Source organism: Bos mutus, chromosome 24, assembly GCF_027580195.1.
Source record: "Bos mutus isolate GX-2022 chromosome 24, NWIPB_WYAK_1.1, whole genome shotgun sequence".
NCBI classification, from domain to species: domain Eukaryota; kingdom Metazoa; phylum Chordata; class Mammalia; order Artiodactyla; family Bovidae; genus Bos; species Bos mutus.
This window is the reverse complement of record NC_091640.1, coordinates 35,612,491-35,637,000: the sequence shown is the minus strand read 5'-3', so window position 1 is coordinate 35,637,000 and position 24,510 is coordinate 35,612,491. Positions and strand designations below refer to the sequence as shown.

The following is a 24,510-nucleotide window of genomic DNA, read 5'->3' as shown; positions in this document are numbered from 1 at the left end:
AATAATATTTGCCTTATAGATAGGCTTAGAATAAACTCTTGTTCCAGCAGATGTCATGTCATGATTTAAATTTTATAAATATTTTTAATGGTTTTATAAGATATTTGGAGCATATTTAGCCACAGCTTTTAACCATTTCTGGTTTTTAGACATTCAGATGACATTCAGTTTTTAACAGTTTACTATTTTAAATAATTTGCAAATATTGATCTTGGGGTGGGAACTTCAATTCAATTTTAGATTTACTCCTTTGGATTGATTCCAGAAGTGGAATTATTATATTAAAAAGAAATTTGATGACTCTTGATATGTATAATTGAATAACTTTTCAAAAAGACAAAACCAGTTTGTTTCTGGCAATCACATATAAGAATTCTCATTTCATTGCATTCTATCCGGATTTTTTTTTTTTTTTGAAAATTCAATAGGTAAAAACTGCTAACTTGTCTTAGTTTTCATGCCTTTGATTATTAATGAGGTTGAATACGTTTTCAAGGTATTCAAAAGCTAGTTTTGTCATTTTTCCCTTTTAAGAACCATCTATTCCTATCAGCAAACGTCCCTAATCAAATACTCTGCTTACCAAGATTTAAAATGTTCCTTAAAATGCTGTACAGCTTTGGCCAGCATGTAGCTAATGAAGTCGGAACTCTCAGCACTTTCTTCAAGAGGGATGGTGAGTGTGAAATTAGAGGAAGGCAGAATGCTTATGTCTATCATCTTTTCATCTTGTTTGGAGAAATTTCCTTCGTGAACACCTGGAACTACCTAAGAAGCAGGATCATACAATAAAAGGTTATTAACTTTTAGCACACTTTCAGGATTAATTTAATACCATGTTAGTCAGGATAGGCTAGGTTGTGCCTGAGGTAACAAATTAGTCCAGCATTCCAGTGGCTTCATACAACATAATTTATCTCTCGCTTATGTTACATGTCCCAGCACAAGGACTGTGAACCACCAAGATGCTCAAGACCCTGGTTAAGAGAGGAAGATCCTGTCAGTCTGTGGTAGCACGTGTAACAACATATGGCTTTCTTTGTACCCTCAGTAGGGAAAGAGAATGCATAACCACACGCAGGCTCCTCTCTATCTCAGTCTACAAACAACTCTTCATTTTTGTCCGTCTCATTGGCCAGATCTTAACAAATGGTATCACTTAACTGCAAGAGAAGCTAAACAGTCTGAGTGAGTGGATGGAGTATTTGGTGAGTGCTCCTTCCCAGGAGGTGCTAGCGGTAAGGAATCTGCCTGCCAATGCAGGAGATGCAAGAGACGTGGGTCTAATCCCTGGGTCATGAAGATTCCCTGGAGGAAGGCATGGCAACCAACTCCAATATTCTTGCCTGGAGAATCCCATGGACAGAGGAGGCTATAGCACATAGGATCACAAAGAGTTGGACACAACAGAAGTGACTTAGCACACACACTGGCTGTGCCACAAATGGTAATGTGATACACCAAGTTTTATACTGAGTTTCTGTAGCAAATTTACACTTTATGGTTTTATGTGTAATTTTTGTAAGAAACAGTCATCCGAAATGCACATCATTTACTCTCTTAATGAGTTCTCAAGTGTATATACTTTGACTTAATTAAATGAAACTGTAATGACATGCAACTTGTAATCTAAAGAGAATTATATTGAAAATATTTTCAAATATACCTCCTTATAAGAAAAAAAAACAAAATATTAAGAAGTCAAATAAAAATTGGTGATTTCTTGACTCTAGTTTACAAAGCTACCATAGCTTTCCTTTTTTGCCTTTTGGTAATTAAATAAAACACATTGAATTAGACATAAAGCATCTGTGTCTATCTCAATAAATAATTATAATGCTAATACCCATGTAACTGCAACCTAAAGCACAGAGCTTTTTTCACCTGCTGAAATTTGTGTATTTTTTACAGAAGATTCCTCTTCAGTATGTGCTGTTTTATAGATTTGTACTTTCGATTACATGATGAACTAAGAGTTGTCTTAAGAAAAATAACTTTTACAGGCAGTTCAGCCCAAGGATCCTGAAGAAAAATTGTTTGACCTTGAACCCCAGTTCTACCATTTACTAACTGTGTGATCTCAGACACGTTGTGTAGCTTCTCTGTACCTTATCTGAAAATTTTGTAAAACAATTATACTTACCTTATAGGAACACTGAGGGTATTCAATTATATAATACATGGGGAAAGTTCTTAGAATATTGCCTGACAAATAGTAAGTGCTTTTTAGTGGTAATTATTATTAGAAAAATGTATCACCAAAAATAATGTGATTTTACTTTATATGGAGCTTTTTGTATGGAAATGCCTTTGTTATGAATATCAACAAAATTCTGCAAAGAAATTACCTTCAATTAAAAAATAAATACATTTAAAAATATCAAAAATTTTAGTTAAATCAGTTAATGTTACTCAGAGACACTAGAATGGAAGCAAATTGAAGCATAGAATGGAAATCTTGATGATGATAAAAAGAATTAAATACTGCCTCTACTCTTCTAAAGATTGAATACACCACTAAAATTTTTCTTAAAATTTCATTTTTCCCCATTCCTTACAAGAATTTTTATCCTTAAACTAAAAGTCTATATTTGTGACACATATGTCAAAATATGTCAAATTATTTTATACCCTAAGGAATGATCTAGCTAATGAAGTAACAGGATTAGAGAGTCAGCAGGAATTGACAGTGGCTTTCAAAACCTTTTGACTATGGTCTGTGGTTACAAACAAGTTTGTTACCATGACTCAAAAACACATGTCTAGAAAACAAACTTATGATAACAAAGGGGAAAAGGGGGAGGGATAAATTAGGAATTTATCTATATATAAAATAGATAAACAACAAGGACCTCCTAGAGCACAGGGAACTACGTTCAATACCTTGTAATAACCTATAATGAAAAACAATCTGAAAAGAATATATTTATAAAACAATAACTTTGCTCTACATCTGAAACTAATGCAACATTGTAAATCAACTACACTCCAATAAAAAGAAAAAAGAAAAAAAGTCTTATGTATAATGTGTGTGTACGTGTGTGTGTGTTAAGTCACTTCAGTCCTGTCTGACTCTTTGTGACCCTATGGACTGTAGCCCACCAGGCTCCTCTGTCCATGGGATTCTCCAGGAAAAAAAAAAAAAAATACTGGAGTGGGTTGCCATGCCCTCTTCCAGGGAATCTTCCTGACCCAGGGATCGAACCCACGTCTCTTGTGTCTCCTGCCTTGGCAGGCAGGTTCTTTACCACTAGCGCCCCCTGGGAAGCCCTGTATGATGTATCCACACATATAAACAGACATATGGAAATGAAAGTTTCATGACATACGCGTCTGACTTATTAAATACAATGCACTATAATGTTTTTTTCTTCTAGTCTGTCCTATTCCGTTTTCTGTTTGTTTGTTTTGTTTTAATGTGCTGGTTGTGACTCTAAACTTATTTCTCAACCATTGACCTCGAAGTTTGAAAGACAGTGACTCACTAGGATACAAGATGTCAGGTCAGATTGCCAAGAAGCAGAGCCTCGGCGTCTGACACAGTGATTTACGAAGAGTGCTTTCAGGTAGAGCTTTTAAGGGGATGAGGCAAGCAAGACAGAGAAGAGGGAGAAGCTAATCCAGGAAGTGGCTTCAGGTGAGCTCCAGCCTCAGCCTGATCCTGAGAAATAAGTGGCTCCAAGGACAACCCTTTGGAGAAGGTTGCAGGGGTGAGCAGTTAGCATCGGTCTGGGGAGGGCACTAACATTACATGCTGCACAAAATACTGCACCTCCGATAGCTCTGCCCAGTGATTCCTGTAGCCAGGTCTTTTTAGGAGCCCACCAACACCAGCCTCATCGGGAACCACTAGCCTGTGCATCGTGTATTAACGTCATATGTGTGTGTGTGGAGTCGGGGAGCGTTAGGAAAGAAATTCAACCACTGTTTTATGTTATGCAACAGGAGTTATTGATGAGAAGTGGGAGAGATATGGTACAAGTGCAACTTAAGATGGCAATCTGATTATTTGTGAATATTAATATAAAAATGTGTTTAATTCTCAAAGTAAGTCAGCAGCTTATTGTGTCAAAAGCTGGTGAGAGCTATAATTTACAGAGCTCTTGTTTCAGATAAGGAATCTATACTCATCACTTTACAGGCACCCATATTAAAGTAGCTATTTTTGTTCCCATTTTCCAGGTGGAATTTTCCCAAACTCACTCAGCTGATAAGTTTCAGAGCCAGCTTTTGAACTCAAGTTTCTTTACCTGAAAATCTTCTCTCTTAGAAACAATATTGGCCAGGTTTCTTCAAGGTTACCTGTTTCAGTTATATCACACTATAGCTCTCTGTGAATTATAGCTATAATTCACACTATATATAGCTCTTATTAGAATTAGCCATCACTGGGGGCTTCCCTGGTGGCTCCGGGGTAAAGAATCTGCCTGCCAATGCAGGAGACACAGTTTCGATCCCTGATTTGAGAAGATCCCATGTGCCGCGGGGCAACTCAGTGCATGCGCCACAGTGACTGAGGCCACATGCCCTAGAGCCTGTGCTCCTGAAGAAGAGAAGCCACTGCCATGAAAAGCCTGTACACTACAGCTAGAGAAAACCCCACACAGCAAAAGCCCCTGCATAGCCAATTAATAAGAAACAGAAAAATCAAGTATGCACATGTAATCTCCATATCTGTTCTTGGCTCTCCATTACCTTTATGAAACTGAAGATGTTCTCGCTTCCTGGGGTCTGGCTGGCCAGCTCTGTTACCCAACCAAACTGCTCTCTCATCTTCTCCATCAGATACGTGGTGTCCTCCAAGTGATGCTGGGTCATCTGGAGTACCTGGGCATACTGCTGATTGGATATGTTGACCAACTCAAGGGCCTCATCCGCCTTTGTGTATAGTTCAGGAACAGCAGGGCAGTCTAGCAAAGAAGGAAGTAACAGGGTAAAGGAAAAGGTCCATGGGCTTTGGAGTTGGGTAGTGTAAATTTAGGGCCTTCCCAAGGAGGCCTGGCGTGCTGTAATTCATGGGGTCGCAAAGAGTCGGACAGGTCTGAGCGACTGAACTGAAGTGAACTGGTGGCTCAGCGCTAAAGAACCCGCCTGCAATGCGGGAGACACAGGAGACACAGGGTTGATCCCTGTCTTGGGAAGATCCCCTGGAGGAGGGCGTGGTAACCCACTCCAGTATTCTTGCCTGGAGAGTCCCATGGACAGAGAAGCCTAGTGGGCTACAGCCCATGGGATCCCAAAGAGACCTACATACTAAAGTGGCTGAGCACACATGCATGAATGCTCAGCAGCAAAAAGGAAAAAAAAGATTGTGGATTTAAGTCCCAGCCCTTAAGCTTTCTGTTTTCAGCCTTTTTGACCATGAGTGAGTTTTCAACCAGGTTCAAAGGGCATGAATGAAATAACACTGCAAAGTGCCTGATCACAGGGCCAACACACACTGAGGATTTAGCAAATGTGCCTTTTCCTTGTCTTCCTTTCCTTAGCGTCTCTGCAGGTCATTAGGACTGCTCCCTGATACTCAGGTCAGGACTCATGGGAGTGTGCACTCCCCTGCCACCTGGACGTTGAGTGTGCCATCTTCAAAGTCATGTGTCTCGCTGTCCGAGGAAGCCTTTAAGAACGGTTTAGGGTTTATCATGCTCTCTCCCCTGACAGTGGAACTGGTTTTGCTCCGTATGGTGGAGGCTCCATCCTGACACAGAGCTCACACAAGCTGTAATTGATGAATCATAAATGGTATCACCAATTCAATGGGCATGAATCTGAATCTGAGCAAACCCCAGGAGATAGTGGAGGACGAGGAGCTTGGCGTGCTGCAGTCCATGGGGTCGCAAAGCATCAGACTCGACTGAAACAACTTAGCACGCACGCATGCACATGCATTTGATAAGTAATTCAAGAAAATATTTTGAAAACAAAGGGAGTCACAGTTAACAAGATATAGTATACATTTGAAAGGAGATCCAGATATTCTTTTAAAATGTCTTCATTTGCAAGTTTAGAGTTGTTAACTTTTAAAATAGTGATGTAAATTTTCTTTAAATTATGTGGGAAGAAGGTGGTGACTTCCCTCATGATTTTAGGCAAGGAGAATTCTACAAGGGATTCTTATTGACTCTTTCAGAGAGTGGGAAAAGATTTCCCTAAAATAAAGGTGAAACTTGCTGTAAAACACAATCATGTGATAAAGGAAAAAGTAGAACTATCTCTATTCACAGATGACATAATTTTGTAAACAGAAAAATCTTAAGGAATGTATTTCGTTGTTGTTCAGTTGCTAAGTCATGTCCAACTCTGTGACCCCAAGAACTGCAGCACACGAGGCTTCCCTCCACTATCTCCTGGAGTTTGCTCCAATTGAGTCCATTGAGTTGGTGATGCTATCTAAACATCTCATCCTCTGCTGCCCTCTTCTCCTTTTGCCCTCAGTCTTTCCCAGCATCAGGGTCTTTTCCAATGAGTCAGCTCTTCACATCAGGTTGCCAAAGTATTGGAGCTTCAGCTTCAGCCCTTCCAATGAATATTCAGGGTCACACAGGAACTATTAAAAGTAATAAATCAGGAAGGTTGTACTTACACATACTGTCACCTGATGACTGCTGTAGGTTTAGTTAAAATCCATCATCTCATATGTTAATAGGTAAAATGAAAAGAAAATAAAATTCTCCTGTGATGTGAATTCTTAGGATTTACTCTTTTAATTTTCCTGTATATCACACAGCAGTGTTAGCTACAGTCGTCATGTTGCACATTACGTCCCAGTACTTACTTATCTTGTAACTGGAACTTTGTACCTTTTGACCACCTTGCTCTAATCACCTCCCCAACACCCTCCTTCCATCTTCTCTATTATCTTGTGACAATCAGGGAGAGATTATTCTTCAAGTGTTTCACTAGACATAAGGAAGTTAGTGATACATCAGCGGGACGTTTGAATTGGACTATTCTTATAAGAGGTCAGTAGAAGGGAAGGGCACCCCACTCCAGCATTCTTGCCTGAAGAACTCCATGGACAGAGGAGCCTGGTGGGCTACAGTCCATGGGGTCGAAAAGAATCGGACACGACTGACCAACTAACACTTCCACATTAGTGTATACTTTTCTGTTATAAAAATTTCTGTGTCTGTGAGCAACCTTGTAATTCTGGCTTGAAGCACAAACACTTGAATAATGAGAATCATAAATACTTCAGACATCTTACTTAATTCTTGAAATACCTGTGTGTAGTAGCTATATTAATTTCATTTTCCCAATGATGAAACAGAGGTGTGGAGAGTCACCCAGTGAGCAATTCTGAAGAAATTAGACCCCCATCTGCTCTAATAAAAAGCTTGAGTTATATTTGATCTCTTGCTCCAATTCTTAGCCACACTTTTTAGAATTTCCTTCCCTTAAAGAAGCAGCAGTAGAGGAATCAAAAGTTCTTCTTGGCTTTAGTAAGATATTTGTGTTGAGGCCCTAGTAGATGGGAAGTGACTTCAGTTGGGGAAGGGACTTGAGGGTCAGAGGAAAGTGAGAAGGGCCAGTGGAGATCATTTTTCTCCTGAGGAAAGAATGAAAGGTGGCTATTAGTCAGGTCTAGGATGTGACAGGCTGCTTGGGGCTTGTGAGAAGCCACTCGGTTCAGTTCAGTCACTCAGTCGTGTTGGACTCTGTGGTGACCCCATGGACTGCAGCACACCAGGCTTCCCTGTCCATCACCAACTCCTGGAGCTTGCTCAAATTCATGTCCATGGAATTGGTGATGCCATCCAACCATCTCATCCTCTGTCATCCCCTTCTCCTCCCACCTTCAATCTTTCTCAGCATCATGATCTTTTCTAATGAGTCAGTTCTTTGCATCAGGGAGCCAAAGTATTGGAGCTTCAGCTTCAGCATCAGTCCTTCTAATGAATATTTGGGACTGATTTCCTTTAGGATTGATCTCCTTGCAGTCCAAGGGACTCTCAGGAGTCTTCTCTAACACCACAGTTCAAAGGCATCAATTCTTTGGTGCTCAGCTTTCTTTATGGTCCAACTCTCACATTCATACATGACTACTGGAAAAACCATAGCTTTGAATAGACAGACCTTTGTTGGCAAAGTAATGTCTTTTTAATATGCTGTCTAGGTTTGCCCTAGCTTTTCTTCCAAGTAACAAGCATCTTTTAATTTCATGGCTACAGTCACCATCTGCAGTGGTTTTGCAGCCCAAGAAAATAAAGTCTGTCACTGTTTCCATTGTTTCCGCATCTATTTGCAATGAAGTGATGGGACCAGATGCCATGATCTTAGTTTTTTGGATGTTGAGTTTTAAGCCAGCTACCCATATTTAAAAATTAAGTTGGCCAAAAATTTCATTTGGGTCTTTCCATAAGATGTTACTTATGTATGAAATTTTTGGCCAATCCAATACTGAATCACTAAATACAGTTAGTAATTAACCCACCAACTGGAAGAAGTTAATGTCATTTAAAAAAAACTCACTTGGCCAAAAAGTTGCTTACACAATGTGAAAAGTTTTTCCTGGATGTTTTTTTCTCTTTGCATTAAAAAGAAAATAATTGCCTTAATTTGCCCAGAGATCTCTTTTGCTCCCTTGAGTGTTTGGTCCTTAGCCATACATGTTTTTCACGGGAACAACAAGGGAGTTTCAAAAAGAGAAAAAAGTGAGTTGACCTACTTTTGAATAATAAGAGTCTACAAACCTACCCTGAGCACCCCCAGGTGTCGCTGAGCTTGAGAAAAAGTGCTTGAAGGGAAGTAAATGAATCCACGATGCTTGTAAAAGTGAGATTCTGACCTCTGATCAGAAGGCAATTGAAATCCTGAGAAAATAATAATCACTTACCTGCCCATAGGTAATCCTGACATTTCTGGCATCTTGCATGAAATTGGAGACATTCGGACGAGTTCTGGCCAGGTTCTCCACACAGCCCTCTGCCCCGCACAGGCCACGTCGTGGAACTCGGTCCACTGTGGGCAGAATCTGCAAGGAACACAGCAGTTTCACACCAGTGTCATCAGAGTCTGAACTTTAAAGGCATGAGTGCGATGACATTTCTCTTTCTAACCAGCACTTTCAAAATCTTTGTTCTGTATTCAATTGCAGGAGGGCATACTGGTGTAACCAGTTGCTAAGACAATTTGACATCTATTAAAAGTGCCCATATCCTTTAATCCAGTAATCACATTACTATTAAAATATAATATTAATATTATTACTCATCATTACTATTATTACGACTTGCCCCAATTCCAACCTCCCACACAGAGGTTCATGCAAATAATTTTATTTTCAGGCAGGAATCTTGAGGAATTATGAATAGTCACTATCTTTTGGAAGAGAGACTTAAAGGGGTGTGAGAAGGCAGCTTTCATTTATTTTGTTCCTTTGAATATTTGAATTCTTTTAAATTTAGTGTGTCTTAGTTTTATCATTATTATTTCTGATGTCACTGGTGTTAACTAAATAGGGAATTATAAGCCACTTTTCTTTTTGGGCTTCTGTTAAAATTTTTTCTAGTAATTATCCTTGGCAGAGGATAAGATGGTTGTATGGCATCACTGACTCAATGGATAGGAACTTGAGCAAACTCCGGAAGATAGTGGAGGACAGGGAAGCCTGTTGTGCTGCAATCCATGGGGTGCAAAGAGTCAGACATGACTTAGCAACTGAACAACAACAAATTTTAACTTTTTCGAGCTATAATTCAAATGTGTACTGGAGTTCCAGAGATATTAGAAATGTCTGTTTCTTAAACTAGATGTAGGTATTTATGACTTTTTTTTTTTTTTTTTGCATTTCACATATATAATGTTATGAACAGTAGTTCAAAGATTTAGGAAAACATCTAAAGCAGATCTAAACATCTAAAAGAACCTTTTTTTTGTTCTAGAAGAATTAATCGTCCATATAAAAATGAAGATAAAAAAGGAGTGCATGCAACAGAAAATTGATAATTCCCAACTGTTTCACACTAGGAAAAACTTATTATTAATTGGTAACCTGATGATATTCTGTTACATTAAATCCTTGATGTTAAACAATGAAACATTCCATTTTGAGATAAGTTGTGAAGTTTATTGTTTAAAAGCCTACCAGGCATTTGCTAGATCTTCTGGCGGGTAAAGCAGCACTCCCCTTGTAGAATACCAGTCATTCTTCCCCACTCCCCATAGATTTAGTGGCATCTCCTCTGGCCCCACAGAACCCCCATGAGTTCTACAGTAGAACATCTCTGCCTAATGTGCTGGTTCATTTTTGTCTTCTCTGTTAGTTTCTGAGTCCCTCGAGAGGAGGGATTCGGTCCTATCATCACAATCTTGTCATTCTTCTATACCTTCTTCTGTCATCTCAGTTACAACAAGGTTGTGTAACTGTCCACTGATCTGTTTTCCTTTCTTTGATGCTTAGTGCTCAGTCGTGTCTGGTTCTTTTGTGACCCCATGGACTGTAAGCCCACTATGCTCCTCTGTACATGGGGATTCTCCAGGTAAGAATACTGGAATGGGTTGCCAGGCCCTCCTCCAGGGCATCTTCCCAACCCAGGGATTGAACCCAGGTCTCCCGCATTGTAGGTGGAGTCTTTATCGTCTGAGTCAGCAGGGAAGCCCTCCTTTCTTTAAACTGAACTCCTAAAAGTTGGGAGCTGTGTCATCTGCATCATAAGCTACCCTTGTCTTTTTTGCAGCATCTAGATTAATACCTGCTATATTCAGGGGTGGCAAATTCTAGGTCTTTATGACAGCCATTCCCCATTCTATTCCCATGGCAGTGACCCATCACCTCCCTTCAGCCATGCCAACACAGAGCCTCAGGACCCCTTCTAGGCAACCCCTTCATCATTTTTATATGGGTGATTAATTCTTCTAGAACAGAAAAAGGTTCTCTTTAGATGTTTAGATCTGCTTTAGATGTTTTCCTAAATCGTTGAACTACTGTTCATAACATTATATATGTGAAATTCAAAAAAAGAACAGTCATAAAGTAAATACCTACATCTAGTTTAAGAAACAGACATTTCTAATATCTCTGGAACTCTCTGGCTGTGTGGAGAACTTGGCCAGAACTCGTCCAAATGTTTCCAATTTCATGCAACATGCCAGAAATGTCAGGATTACCTATGGGCAGGTAAGTGATTATTATTTTCTCAGGATTTTGATTGCCTTCTGATCAGAGGTCAGAATCTCACTTTTACAAGCATCGTGGATTCATTTACTTCCCTTCGAGCACTTCTAGTAATCATCTGTTCTCCCAGCTTGCCTGTTTCCTCTAGGGGAAAATTAAAGACAGTAACATTCTCCAGGGCAGGATTATAACCCAGATCACCTGGCACCCAGCGCTGTGTGAACCTGCTACACTACACCATTTTATCGAATCTTGTTGTGTAGTCTTTTAGTCGTGTCTGACTCTTCTGTGACCCCATGGACTGCAGCCTGCAAGGCTCCTCTGTCCATGGGATTCTCCAGGCAAGAATACCGGAGTGGGTTGCTATTTCCTCCTCCAGGGGATCTTCTGGACTCAGGGATCAAACCCGCATCTCCTGCTTGTCTGGAAGATTCTTTACCACTGAGCCACTAGGGAAGCTCACTCAGAGAGTATATTATTGATGAGAGACATGTAATAGTTTGCTATTGCTGTTGTAACCGATTCCACACATTTAGTGCCTTGAAACAACATAGATTATTTTACAGTTCTGTAGGTCAGAAGTCTGAAATGGGACTCAGTGGGCTAAATGAGAGTGTTGGGAGGGCTGATCTTTTCTGGAGGCTCTGGGGGAGAATCCATCTCCATGTCTGTCTAGTTTCTAGAAGTCACCACCTTCCTTGGCTCCTAGTTCCCTTCCTCTATTTTCATATCCAGCAAAGTAGGGCCAAGTCCCTCTCACTCTGCCATCCCTATCAATGCTTTTCTGCCTCCTCCTTCTACTATTAAGAACTCTTGTGATCTCACTGGAGCCACCTGCTGCTGCTGCTGCTGCTGCTAAGTCGCTTCAGTCGTGTCTGACTCTGTGCGACCCCATAGACGGCAGCCCATTCTCCAAGCAAGAACACTGGAGTGGGTTGCCATTTCCTTCTCCAATGCATGAAAGTGACAACTCCAAATACTCTCTCTGGTGTTTGTTTGTTTGTTTTTTAAGTTTAATTTTTATTTATTTATTTGGCTTCACCAGGTCTGAGTTGCAGTACACAGGATCTTCGTTGCTGAGTGCAGGATCTTCATGCCGGCATGAAGGATCCAGTTCCCTGATCAGAGACCAGACTCAGGCCCTCTACACTGGGAGTGAGAAGTTTTAGCCACTGGAGCACCAGGGAAGTTGCACTCTCCCTATTTTAAGGTCGACTGATTGGTAGCCACAATTCCATCAGCAGCCTTACTTTCCCTCAGCCATGTAACTTAACATTTTCACAGGTTCTGGGGATTAGTGGAGAAGGCAATGGCAACCCACTCCAGTACTCTTGCCTGGAAAATCCTATGGATGGAGGAGCCTGGTAGGCTGCAGTCCATGGGGTCTCGAGGAGTCGGACACGACTGAGTGACTTCACTTTCGCTTTTCACTTTCATGCATTGAAGAAGGAAATGGCAACCCACTCCAGGGTTCTTGCCTGGAGAATCCCAGGGACAGGGGAGCCTGGTGGGCTGCCTTCTATGGGGCTGCACAGAGTTGGACACGACTGAAGTGACTTAGACAGCAGCAGCAGCAGCTGGGGATTAGGATGTGAGTATCTTTGGAAAGGACTTCCCTGGTGGCTCAGATGGTAAAGAATCCACCTGCAGTGCAGGAGGCCGAGGTTCCATCCCTGGGTTGGAAAGATCCCCTGGAGAAGGAAATGGCAACCCATTCCAGTATTCTTGCCTGGGAAATCCTATGGACAAACAGCAGGATTTCTGGAAGGAGCTTTTTTCATTTTTCATCAAAGAACATACCTGTCCTTGGCCTAATGGTCCACAAAGATAAGTTCAAGGAAACACAGATTCTCCTTGTGGCCCACATGACATCTCTCATTTCTGAGATGCTGGGTCCCACCCACTCCACAGAAGCCCAAAGAAGGAACCTTCTCCTGTGTTACAACATAAAGCAAGGGCTTCCTTGGTGGTCCAGAGGCTAAGACTCTGCACTCCCAATGCAGGGGGCCTGGGTTCAATCCCTGGTCAAAGTTAGATCCCACATGCTGCAACTAAGACCCAGTGCTGCCAAATTAATTTAAAAAATATAAAGCAGGATTATTTTTCCAACATAGAATATCAGGGGGCATGAGTGGTACTGGTAGAAGGCAATTCTTATAAGTTACAGAAGTTGCTATTTCTGTAGTTTGGGGTTTGTCTGTGAGCACCGAATCTGCTTTTGTGCACAAATGTTGTGATTTAAGGAACTACAGTAGCGATGCGGAGGAGGCCGTGGAGGGCCCTAAATGTGACCTGGTTTTATCTTCCTTCGGAGAAGGCAATGGCACCCCACTCCAGTACTCTTGCCTGGAAAATCCCATGGATGGAGGAGCCTGGTGGGCTGCAGTCCATGGGGTCTCGAAGAGTCGGACATGACTGAGCGACTTCACTTTCACTTTTCACTTCATGCTTTGGAGAAGGAAATGGCAACCCACTCCAGTGTTCTTGCCTGGAGAATCCCAGGGATGGCCAAGCCTGGGGGGCTGCCGTCTATGGGGTCGCACAGAGTCGGACACAACTGAAGCGACTTAGTAGTAGTAGTAGTAGTAAAGCATCTTCCTTAACTGGGAGCTGAGGAGCCTGGACTGATTTTAAAGAAACCTCATGATGTTCAAGCAGAATAGAGCTGACTGTCTGCCCGAGTTTTAATAAAGAAGGCTACCATCTTTTTAAAGTTCTCACCTTACCAGGAGTTTCTTTGTCAGCTTTGAACATTTGCTTTAGAAAGAAAAAACAGCCCCACAAAGCTCTTGACAAAGACAGGAGAGGGCTGGTGTTTGGGAGACCTCAGAGTCTCTTCTAAGGGGCTATGAGACTGATTATCCATTAACCACCTCTCTTGGAAACATTGTATGACGACTTAGAAACAGTTACCATTTCCAAAGCTAAATAAACTTAACTTTAGTGTAGATATCTAAGTAAAAATAATCTTTTAATACTTGCCTTTGTCTTGTTTGGATAAGTCCTCAATGGCCTTCAGCATCTCTGTAACTGTTGCGCTGACACTTTGATAAACAGAGAGGCTGAAATTACAAAACAGCTGGAAGAAGCTGGGAATGTCCCAACTCTGCATAGGATGTGCTCTTTTTGCTGGCTCTTTGGAAAAAGCTGGAAAAAAGTAAGGCTCCATGGAGTCTGTGTCTGACATAAAGTATGATTGAAAAGCCAGGTCAAATTCTTGTTGCATCTGTTTGAAGACGTGAAAGCTCATGTTATAGAGAAATCCCACATCCACGGTCAGCTGGCTGAACACATTCTCTATCTGCATCAGCTGTACATCTTCCTCAGCGAACTTCTCACCAACAGGGAGCTCTTTTTCATCGTCTTCATGGAAAGGAAAGAGAAACTGATATATCTTCCGGAACACCCGTTCAATCTATGGGGAGGGGTGGGGAACAGAAATGAAATAAATGTATTTTCTTCCAGGACTATTTTTTATTGTAAACTTTTAAGTCAACTTACAGAAGTCATTCCAAATCAAGAACAATCCTGGGCAAACTAGGAAGAGGTGATCCACTTCAAGATCACTACTCATGTACCTGGCTTTGGGGCTGCCCCAGTGGCTCAGTGGTAAAGAATCCGTCTCAATCCAGGAGCCACAGGAGATGCGGGTTTGATCACTGGGTCAGGAAGATCTCCTGGAGGAGGGCATGACAACCCACTCCAGTATTCTTGCCTGAAGAATCCCGTGGACAGGGGAGACTGGGGGGCTACAGTCCATGGGGTCACAAAATTAGCATACATGTATGCACCTGGCTTTGACTTTGATTATGGAATAGGGTCTGAAATTCCTCCTGGTTTCTCTTTGCCTACCGAAAGACCTAAGAAGGCCAAGTTTTCAATACTGTTGACAAGCCACAGCCCTTATGTACTGGTGGTGGTTGGCATGCATGGTTTTAGACCATGTTGATTGCCTGAAAACTGTGAAGGCTCCCGTCTTTCATTTCTGCCTTAGTGTCTCAGGTTTCTTCCCCACCTAAGTGGGATGTTATTAGTGTCCTCCTACTCTCCTTGGGCTCATGTTTTTAAATTAGTCCATGGAGAGAAGATCAGTACATTTGCACTGAGCTATGGATCCTTTCGGAGAAGGCAATGGCACCCCACTCCAGTACTCTTGCCTGGAAAATCCCATGGACAGAAGAGCCTGGTAGGCGGCAGTCCATGGGGTCGCACAGAGTCGGACATGACTGAGCGACTTCACTTTCACTTTTCACTTTCATGCATTGGAGAAGGAAATGACAACCCACTCCAGTGTTCTTGCGTGGAGAATCCCAGGGACGGGGGAGCCTGGTGGGCTGTCGTCTATGGGGTCGCACAGAGTCGGACACGACTGAAGCGACTTAGCTTAGCATGGATCCTTTTTGTTGTGGTGGTTGTTCAGTTGCTAAGCTGTGTCTGACTCTTTGCAATTGGCGCTTAATACATCTAAATAGGTTACTTAAGGATATTACATATTACCAGTGATCAAAGCCCTCCTTGGCTGCAGTCAAAGGAATGAAGCTCTAATTATAGAATTTCTTACTCTTTGAGGGAGATCTTCCAGGAATCACACCATGTTCTCCTTCAACTTTGTGACATTTAAGATCATGCCAGAGTTGCCCTTGTATGAAAGTGATGTGACCATGTTGTGTGTTTTGGAACATAACAACCATCGACCATCACTGCTGGAACACCACCATCCACCCCGCTACCCCAGTTCTGTTCAAAGAGTTCTCCAGGAATCCTTAGAGGACTCATCCCTTTCTCAAAAAGTAAACTGGGTGGATCATCTGCCTCTCTCTTTGTCAGCTTCTGTTTACCTCAATCCAGACACAGAAACAAAAATTTAAAAGTCCAAGTAATTGTCCTAAGGTTACACAACTATCACAGACAGGAATGGTCCTCAAAGCTCCTGACTTCCACCCAGTGCTCATCCAACATACTCTGCTGTATCTGAGACTGGCTACAAAAATAGAGCAGATGCAATTAACAGTGGAGGCAAATGAACTTGGCATATGAATTATCCTAGGGGTTTCTCCCTCTGTAATTGGGGATGGCACTGCCAAGCCAAGAACAGACTCTAATTAGTGCATGCTCTGACAGGGAGGAGGATTTCACTGTGTTTCATACTCAGCCCACTTCTTCGAGGGGGAGGGCCAAAAGCAGAGGAGCCTTTTATGGGTCAGAGCTCATCCTATTCAGGTCACCACCCTCTGTGATTCTCTCTGCCCAGAAGAGAGCCCAAGGGAACAAGAAAAGAAAACATGCCAGTCCTATAGGACATAGATTGAGATAAAGGGGCCATGAATGTGGGCACGTGTGTGTGTGTGTGCACATGCATGTGTGTGCTGCCACAAGAAGGCAAGCCCATTGAAGAAAAGATTCAGGAGGCAGAGAATGCCTTCAAAGGTTTGGCCTCCAGAGAAAACAAAATCAAAGCAGGTTGAAATCAGAAACTACAATACTATTGCTCAGAATGTAATTCGGCAAATATTTATTGAACACCTACAATGCTTAAATGAAGGCAGATAAGATACGGTTCCTGCCCTCATAGAGCTTACAATCTAGCATGAATAGGTTCACAAATAACAAATAAAAGGCAGAAAGAGGGTATTTCTAAGAGATACAAACAGTGTCATGAGAAGGGGGACAGACACTGGGTGGCTGTTCTAACTCATAAATTACATACCCACCGGTGATTCATACAGGAATATGAAGGCTAGATTCCAGGTTGCAAAAGGTCACTATCAGATCAGCCATCTCTATTCTAAATATTAACATAAATTACTTTTAAAAAGTAAGCTGAAGCAGGTACCTTAAGAACTTAGCAATCTTGAGTTCTGCTTTTCCCTTACCGTGGATTTCATAGAGGACCAACTGCTTTGGCAGGTTGTATAAAATCTCATGCAGTCACTTTCCAGGCAAGATTTGCATTCGTCCCAGGAATCCATCAGAGACACCTGGCATAGCCTTTCTTCCTCTTCTAGATGTTCTTGAACTTCATTCATAAGCTTCAGGGCCTCCTAATTAAAAAGTAGAAACACACCCTATTTTCCATTTCATGACTTTGTGTGCTATATCTTAATTGATTTCTCACTTTACAAAATGTGCGTATTCTAAACTAAACCTCATTTCTGCTACAAATGAGCAGCTGATAGATTTACCCGGAATCTTTCAGTTAAGAGAAGGGCACCTCTTGATCCCTACTGAAAACTGGACACTTCTTATCCACCTGTTTATTTATACATTCAACAGCTGTTTATTGAGAGCTTGCTATGGGATGGGCATTCGCTGCTCATGAGTAAACCAGCCACAAAGACACAGCCCTTGCTCTGCAGAATGCCTAATTGATCTGCTTACTTATCTGTCTTCACTTCTAATCGTTGGAGGATGTGAAGATGGAATTTTAAGGCTGACAAAGTTGACACATTTATCTCCTTCATTTATGCTGCCTTTAATTTTTATATGCTCTTAAACACTGCCAGAAAGCACAACTCTGGTACATTACATCAAGCCTTCGCAGTGAGTTGCATTCGAATGGCAGAGATGCTGTGTTCTCAGCAGCTTTGTGTTTCTCGTCCATATTCCGAGCACGCCGCCTGGCGGTGCCTGCTGTACTCGACCAGGTCCCACCCAGCAGAGGTGACACCGGTCCGGAGAATGTCAACCCCGCCCCCAGAGCTCCCTGCCAGGCCAGCATCCCACAGACCCCCCAGGCCTGCCTGCAAGAGGGGACTTCTGCAAACCGGCTCCCTCAAGGCCTGAGAAGTAGCTCAGGGGAGTTAGGGAAGCTAAAAGACGCGTCCATAAGAGGAGAGCCTTAGAGCTGATGGCAACTCCCTTAAGTGGAAAAACACGAGTGAGCACAGTTTCTAAAACCAATTTAGTGCGTAATTTTACCTACTGGAAAAGAAAAAGATAAGCACCCCTTCCTGGCATATTTAGCCCCAAGAAACAACTGGGCAATGACTATCTCCCACATCTCTGCTAAGCTTGGAATTTTCATCTCTTCTAGTGGCAGAATCCTGGGGTTAAGCCAGCTGTCCTTAGCAGCATGCCATATAGGAAACTGGGCCGGCCCCCAGCCTACCAAACAAACCTCGTGATCTAGACAGGCTTAACCTATCTTTTGGGGCTTTGCAGAACAATTATGGAATCCTGCAACTTCTTAAGAAAGCTTGTTCCACCAGGGGAGGAAACAACACCACCCAAATTTCCTCAGTCTTTTTTAAATATTATGCTCATTGTCACAGTAAACCAAAATCCCAGTATTTCCAATTACAAACTACCCTCACTGTGGACCCTTGGGCAAATCATCTCTGAGCCCATTTCCTTTGTAGCGAACAGGAATACTCGTAGGATCTACTTCTTAAGTTTTCATATTGAGACAAGCAAGCAAGGCACCTAGCCTGTAATCATCTGATTTGCTTTCGCTTACCTCCAAGAGCATAATGAAAACCAACGGCCAAATCACATGGCCCAAGATTTGATAGTGAACTGTTGCCCCAGAGGAAGTAGATCTTTGGTTTAGGAATGTCCTGTCCAAGCTCTCTGCTTCATCCAAATGTCCCACCCAGCGATAGATTTCATATTTAGAGTTGTCTTTCTGCAGTCAGTTTACCAAAGTCCCACCCAAACCTGGACAGGGGTGCGTGGTGTGGAATCACTTGAAGGGCTGCTTTAGGGTTTCCCACTTTAATAACAGAAAGCTTTAGATGCTCCCACTAATATAAAATGGGCTTCCCAGGTGGCACTAGTGATAAAGAACCCGCCTGCCCATGCAAGAGGCGTGGGTTCAATCTCTGGATCTGGAAGATCCCCTGAAGAAAGAAATGGCAGCCCACTCCAGTGTTTTTGCCTGGAGAATCCCATGGTCAGAAGAGTCTGGTGGGCTACAGTCCATAGGGTCACACAGAATCAGACACAACTGAAGCACACACGTATTAAACACAAACAGGGAGAAGCTGAGGAGGGGGACTGAGATCATGCCAGGTTACCCGAGGATGGATGGAGTTTTTTTTTTTCTGGGAGACTGGGATGTCCACCCCATATCTGCAAATTCATAATTTATGTAAAGTATCCTTTACTTTAGGTTTAAAATCATTTTAGGAAGGGAGACTTCAGGTTAAACAGATTTTTCCTTTTTAAAATGACATTTTGGGACTTCCCTGGCAGTTCAGTGGTTAAGATTCCACGCATCCAGTGCAGAGGGTGTGGGTTCCGTCCCTGGTGGGGGAACTAAGATCCCACGTGCCGTGTGGCATGGCCAAATAATGAGATAAATTTGAAAAAACAAAATAAAATGAATTTTTATGAGTGCCCATACTTTAAGACTATAATTCAAGGATTTAAAAAATAGAATAAATAAGTCTTAATAAAAATTCCACTAGCTCCTGAGATTCTACAGCATCTGAAATGGAACTAACGCTTGCTGACCTCACACTGAGCTTTCTTTTCATAGTTTGTGCTGCCTCCTTGGCTCACCAGGAGGCCAGGGAAAAGGAGTAAAACAGAAAGTCCTAGGTCCCGAAGGCACAGTGCCAGCTCACTTTCTCCTGGGTCAGTAATGACAGGGTTGGGTTAACACATTAATTAACATTTCAAAACTCAGTTTCCTTAGCTGTAAAATGAAAATGATGGTTTACCCAGACGCTGGAAGGATGTGATAATGTGTTTTATAAGGGCCTGTAAATGATATCTAGTGTGGTTATTCCTGGTGGTCAGACTCACGAGCCCACCAGGGATGAATCTGGCTTAGAGGAGCTTCCCCATTTCTTCATAAGGAGCAGGTTTTGATTTCTTCAAGGTCTTTTGCTGGCTGCTGAAAGGAAGGAGGGCTTGCAGCTGCTGCTCAAGCCGTCTCCTCACCAGGGACCCTGTGTGGCTGCACAATCAACCAGCTGGTGACAGGCTGACTCCAGCTCTGAGGTCACAGCCTGTGACATAGCCCTGCTCCAATGGCTCAGGGGACACCCAATGGTCACAGTGAGTGCCAGGAACTCCCTGGAGCTGGTGTGAAAGTGTTAGTCGCTCAGTCATGTCCAACTCTTTGTGACCCCGTGGACTATAGCCCACCAGGCTCCTCTGTCCATGGAATTCTCTCCAGGCAAAAAATACTGGAGTGGGTAGCCATTCCCTTCTCCATGGGATCTTCACGATCCAGGGATTGAACCAGGGTCTCCTGCATTGAAGGTCGATTCTTTACCATCTGAGCCACCAGGGAAGTCCTGGAGCTTGGTGATTCCCACCTTTATAGATCTAGGTCTAGAGAGGAGATATTAGAACTTCTATTTATTTTTTAATTTAAAAATCAACTATGGGGAATTGTTTAATGGGTACAGAGTTTTGGTTTTGCAGGAGACATGGGTTCAATCCCTGGGTTTGGAATATGCCCTGGAGAAGGAAACAGCAACCTACTCCAATATTCTGGCTTGGGAAATCCCATGAACAGAGGAGCCTGGCGGGCTAGAGTCCAGGGGGGTCTCAAAAAGAGTCGACATAACTTCATGACTAACAAACAAAAGAGTTTTGGTTTTGCAAAATAGGAAGAATTCTGGAGCTTGGTTGCCCAACAATGTAAATGTATTTAATACTATTGAGCTGTATTCATAAAAGTGGTTAAGACAGCAAATTTTATGATATATATTTTACCACAATTAAACATTTTTTCATGAAAATAAAGTTTAAAAATGTGGAAGATCTGGGTTCAATCCCTGGGTTGGGAGGGATCCCTCCTGGAGGAGGGCATGGCAACTGATTCCAGTAATCTTGCCTGGAGAATCCCCATGGACAGAGGAGCCTGGCAGGCTGCAGTCCATGGGGTCGCAAAGAGTCAGATACGACTGAGCGTCTAAGCACAGTACGCACTCCCAATTTTAAAATTTAAAATACTTTGCAAATTATTTTTGTTATAGTTTTGACACCCTCTTTGATTTAAGGGCATGTTGAAAATAAATTTTTTAAAATTTAACTATTCTGAGTGTGATGTTAATCGTTATTGCCATTAAACTATGAGCCATGCAATGTCTATAATTTAGAAATGTATTGACTTTATACTGTAACATATGAACAGTTTTTAATATGGCCCATGGATGTCTGAATATAATGTATATTCTCCATTGATAAGGTATATAGTTTAGACAGAAACTATTAAGTAAAGGTACATGAATTAAATTGATGAGGCTGATATACTATTTCACAGGCACTGGTGCTCGTGCCAGGCCATTGCCTGTGGCCAGCTGTGCGTGAGGACCCTGGGGAAGAGGAACTCTGTACATTCCAGAAGCATCGACACTGGTTGCCTCTGTTCACTTGGAGCCAGTTGCAGTGAATTGCCATTTAAGAGGACTCAGGTAAGTGAGGGCTTCCCAGGCGGCACTAAAGGTAAAGAATCTGCCTGCCAATACAGGAGATGCTGCAAGAGATGTGGGTTCGATCCCTGGGTCTGGAAGATCCCCTGGAGTAGGAAATGGCAACCCACTCCAGTATTCTTGCCTGGAAAATTCCGTGGACAGAAGAGCCTGGCGATGTGACCGAATGACTGAGCACAGGTAAATGACGGTTTTTAACTACTTTAAACTAGCCCTCACTAAAAGGGCAGGAGACTTTAAAAGATTCTTGGAAAAAAAAAATAACCAGCAGATTAAAAAATATGAATAACTCCTGCTCAGGTAGATAAGAAATAATGGCAGGGCTAACACTTTTTCATTATGAGCTCTTTGTTGGCCTTGTGTCAGTAAAAATGATGATCTAAACAGATTTGGCAATAAGCTAAAATTTTTTCAAAATATGTAGAAGATTATTTGAAATATGGACTTGGTAGCAATTCATGTATCTAATTTATAAATAAATGAAAATGCATATATTCAGGAGTGGATGGTAACAATAATTACAGTCATAAGGATGGGAAAGAAAAAAAATTTTGTAGACCACTGATCTGGTCCAAAACTTCCAAACATTTTTGACTTGACATTCCAACTCAAAAGGCACCATGAAGCAGTTTTAAGAAAGTAGCATTTCCCAACTAGCATTGAATCCTCCAAACACCTGAGTATGGAGTCTTTCGAAGGCATAATCTACAAGAAATATGTTCTTTGAAGAAATTTGAAATTTTCTTCAAAGTCTTCCTCCAATAGGGTGGATTTCCAGAAAAACTATGTTTAGGGTAAATAAATTATTTCTCCACTGCATTCAGATGTGCACTATTTATGGTCCAGACATATTTCTGAACAGTTATAGAGTTGTCGTCGTTGTTGTTGTTTAGGCTGCACCGTTCAGCATGCGGGATCTTAGTTCCCTGACCAGGGATCAAACCCATGGCCCCGGCATTGGGAGTGAGGCATCTTTACCACCGGACGTCCCAGGACAGGTATGATTTTCAGTGACTGTACCTGCTTTTCTTCTCTGCATTTCTTCAGTGTTCTCATTAGTTTGCTATGTTCCTCCTCTCTTCTTTCCATCAGGATTTTCATCTGCTTCATGCCAATCAAAGCCTTCTTCACCTCTTCATCTACGTCTATCTCCCCAGCCTTGGAAAAACCTAAAAGATTATGTTGTAGTTTTTTCCTTTAGGATCTGATCAGATTATAGTGTATCAGAATACAATGAGTTCCAGCCATTAAAACGAATGAAATAATGCCATTTGCAGCTACATGGATGGACCTAGAGAGTGTCACATTGAGTGAAGTAAGTCAGACAGAGGAAAAATACCATATGGACATCCCTTACATGTGGAATCCAAAGAGAAATGATACAAGTGAACTTATAAAACAGAAAGAGGCTCACAGACTTAGAAAACGAACTCATGGTTGCCAGCAGAAGGGATAGTTAGGGAGTTTGGGAAGGTCAGGTACACACTGCTATATTTAAAATGGATCACCAACAAGGACCTACTGTACAGCACATGGAACTCTGCTCAATGTTAGGTGTCAGCCTGGATGGGTGGGGGGATTTGGGGGAGAATGGATACATGTATATGTATGGTTGAGTCTGTTTGCTGTTTACCTGAAACTACCACAGCATTGTTAATCAGTTACACCCCAATACAAAATAAAAAGTTGAAAGTTTTGTAATAATAATAATACAAAGAATACAATGAGTTTACCAGTTTTTTGTGTACCCCCAGCAGAGGCTTAATTGTTTTTTTATTGCATCAGACTCCAAAAGCAGATCACTATGCTTGGGCTATCAGCTACCACATGGAGGGGGCTACCCACGCCCCCCACCCCCACCCCAAAGGAAATACCTTCTGTTCTTCACTTGAGCTTCCAGCCAAGTCAGAGTTCATTTAACCCCATCTTATCATTTTCCTCAGAGCCTGTTTTCATTTACCCAATTTTTTCTTTCTTTTCCTTAAAACTCAAGTGTGTTTATATTAGAAGAAAACATTGAATTTTCTTCACAGACAATTTATATTAAATGCCCAACTGGGAACCTCAAACAGAGAGAACAATTTCCCTTTCTTTCAGCTTCAATTACCTTCCCAGGAGGCATCAAACCTAGAAAGTATCTGGTATAATGCAAGATTCTTTAATAACCTCCTGGATGTCTCTAACACCCCTTTAAAAAGCCTTTAGTGAGTATGAAATTCATCGTTTGTCATACTCTTTTCACAATAGCCAACGTGGCCGCCAAAGGAGCTTAACCTGGCCTCCAAATTTATTTACAGATCCCCAAAAGGAACATTTAAACTAATTTATCTTTCTAAGATAGGCACCCAAAGCTATCTCGGCAAACAAAGGCTCCAATTTAATGAGCACAGACCAACCAGATTCGATGTCGCTCTAACCCATCCTTTCACGGTCTCACGAATAACTGCATGGATGACTTTAATTGTTTAAATGTTTCAAATGCTAGCAAAGAATTTCACTGTTCGTTAAAACCGTGCTCAGAGGACACCGAACATCTGGATGAACCCAAGCCGTGCAGCCTAAGACGTTGGCAAGTTTTATCTCTGTGATGGCGAACATCTGGAACTGTGAACCGTTCTCAGAGACACAATTGGAATTTTCTATTTTTAATCCAGATGTTTGGCGTCTTGTCTACTTGGCTTAAGAGCCTGGAGAACGTCTCCCTGTGAAACTAGAGGGCGTTCTGAATGCGGTTATCTCTCAACTGTAAATCACAGTAAGTGCCAGCAGGACATGGAAACAGGCAGACGGGACACGGTGCAGATAAAGATACCAGACATTACCCTTCGGGTCTTCAAGGATGGAAGTTCGGTCCTTCCCAGTAGGCGCACACTGACAGTCTCTCAGCCGCAGCAGATACACGATAAACACCAAGAGTGGCGGCTTCATGTTTCCGCCGTGACTGCGAAGGAAGGATAAACCTGTATCAGATGCCTTCCGTTTAGTTTCTGTTGGCATCAGTTGAAAACA

General features: G+C 42.1%; 1 protein-coding gene across 1 annotated transcript; it reads right to left on the bottom strand.

The window, feature by feature from the left end:
- Nucleotides 1–579: 579 nt before the first annotated feature.
- Nucleotides 580–24,490, bottom strand: CLUL1 (clusterin like 1). Its single transcript, XM_005898892.3, has 7 exons — nt 24,324–24,490; nt 22,522–22,670; nt 16,987–17,154; nt 14,096–14,528; nt 8,834–8,971; nt 4,696–4,910; nt 580–768 (listed from the first exon to the last, which is right to left on the bottom strand). The coding sequence occupies exons 1-7, from the start codon at nt 24,427–24,429 to the stop codon at nt 580–582; spliced, it is 1,398 nt and encodes a 465-aa protein (XP_005898954.2). The 5' UTR covers nt 24,430–24,490.
- Between the last annotated feature and the right edge of the window lie 20 nt (nt 24,491–24,510).

Coding starts and splice junctions, on each gene's coding strand:
- CLUL1 (XM_005898892.3), bottom strand. CDS start 24,429: ATGAAGCCGCCACTCTTGGTGTTTATCGTGTATCTGCTGCGGCTGAGA. Junction 4,911..8,833: donor TCAGGATTACCTATGGGCAG/GTAAGTGATTAT, acceptor CTTCTTTGCTAG/ACTGCCCTGCTGTTCCTGAA. Junction 769..4,695: donor ACATCTTCAGTTTCATAAAG/GTAATGGAGAGC, acceptor CCTGCTTCTTAG/GTAGTTCCAGGTGTTCACGA.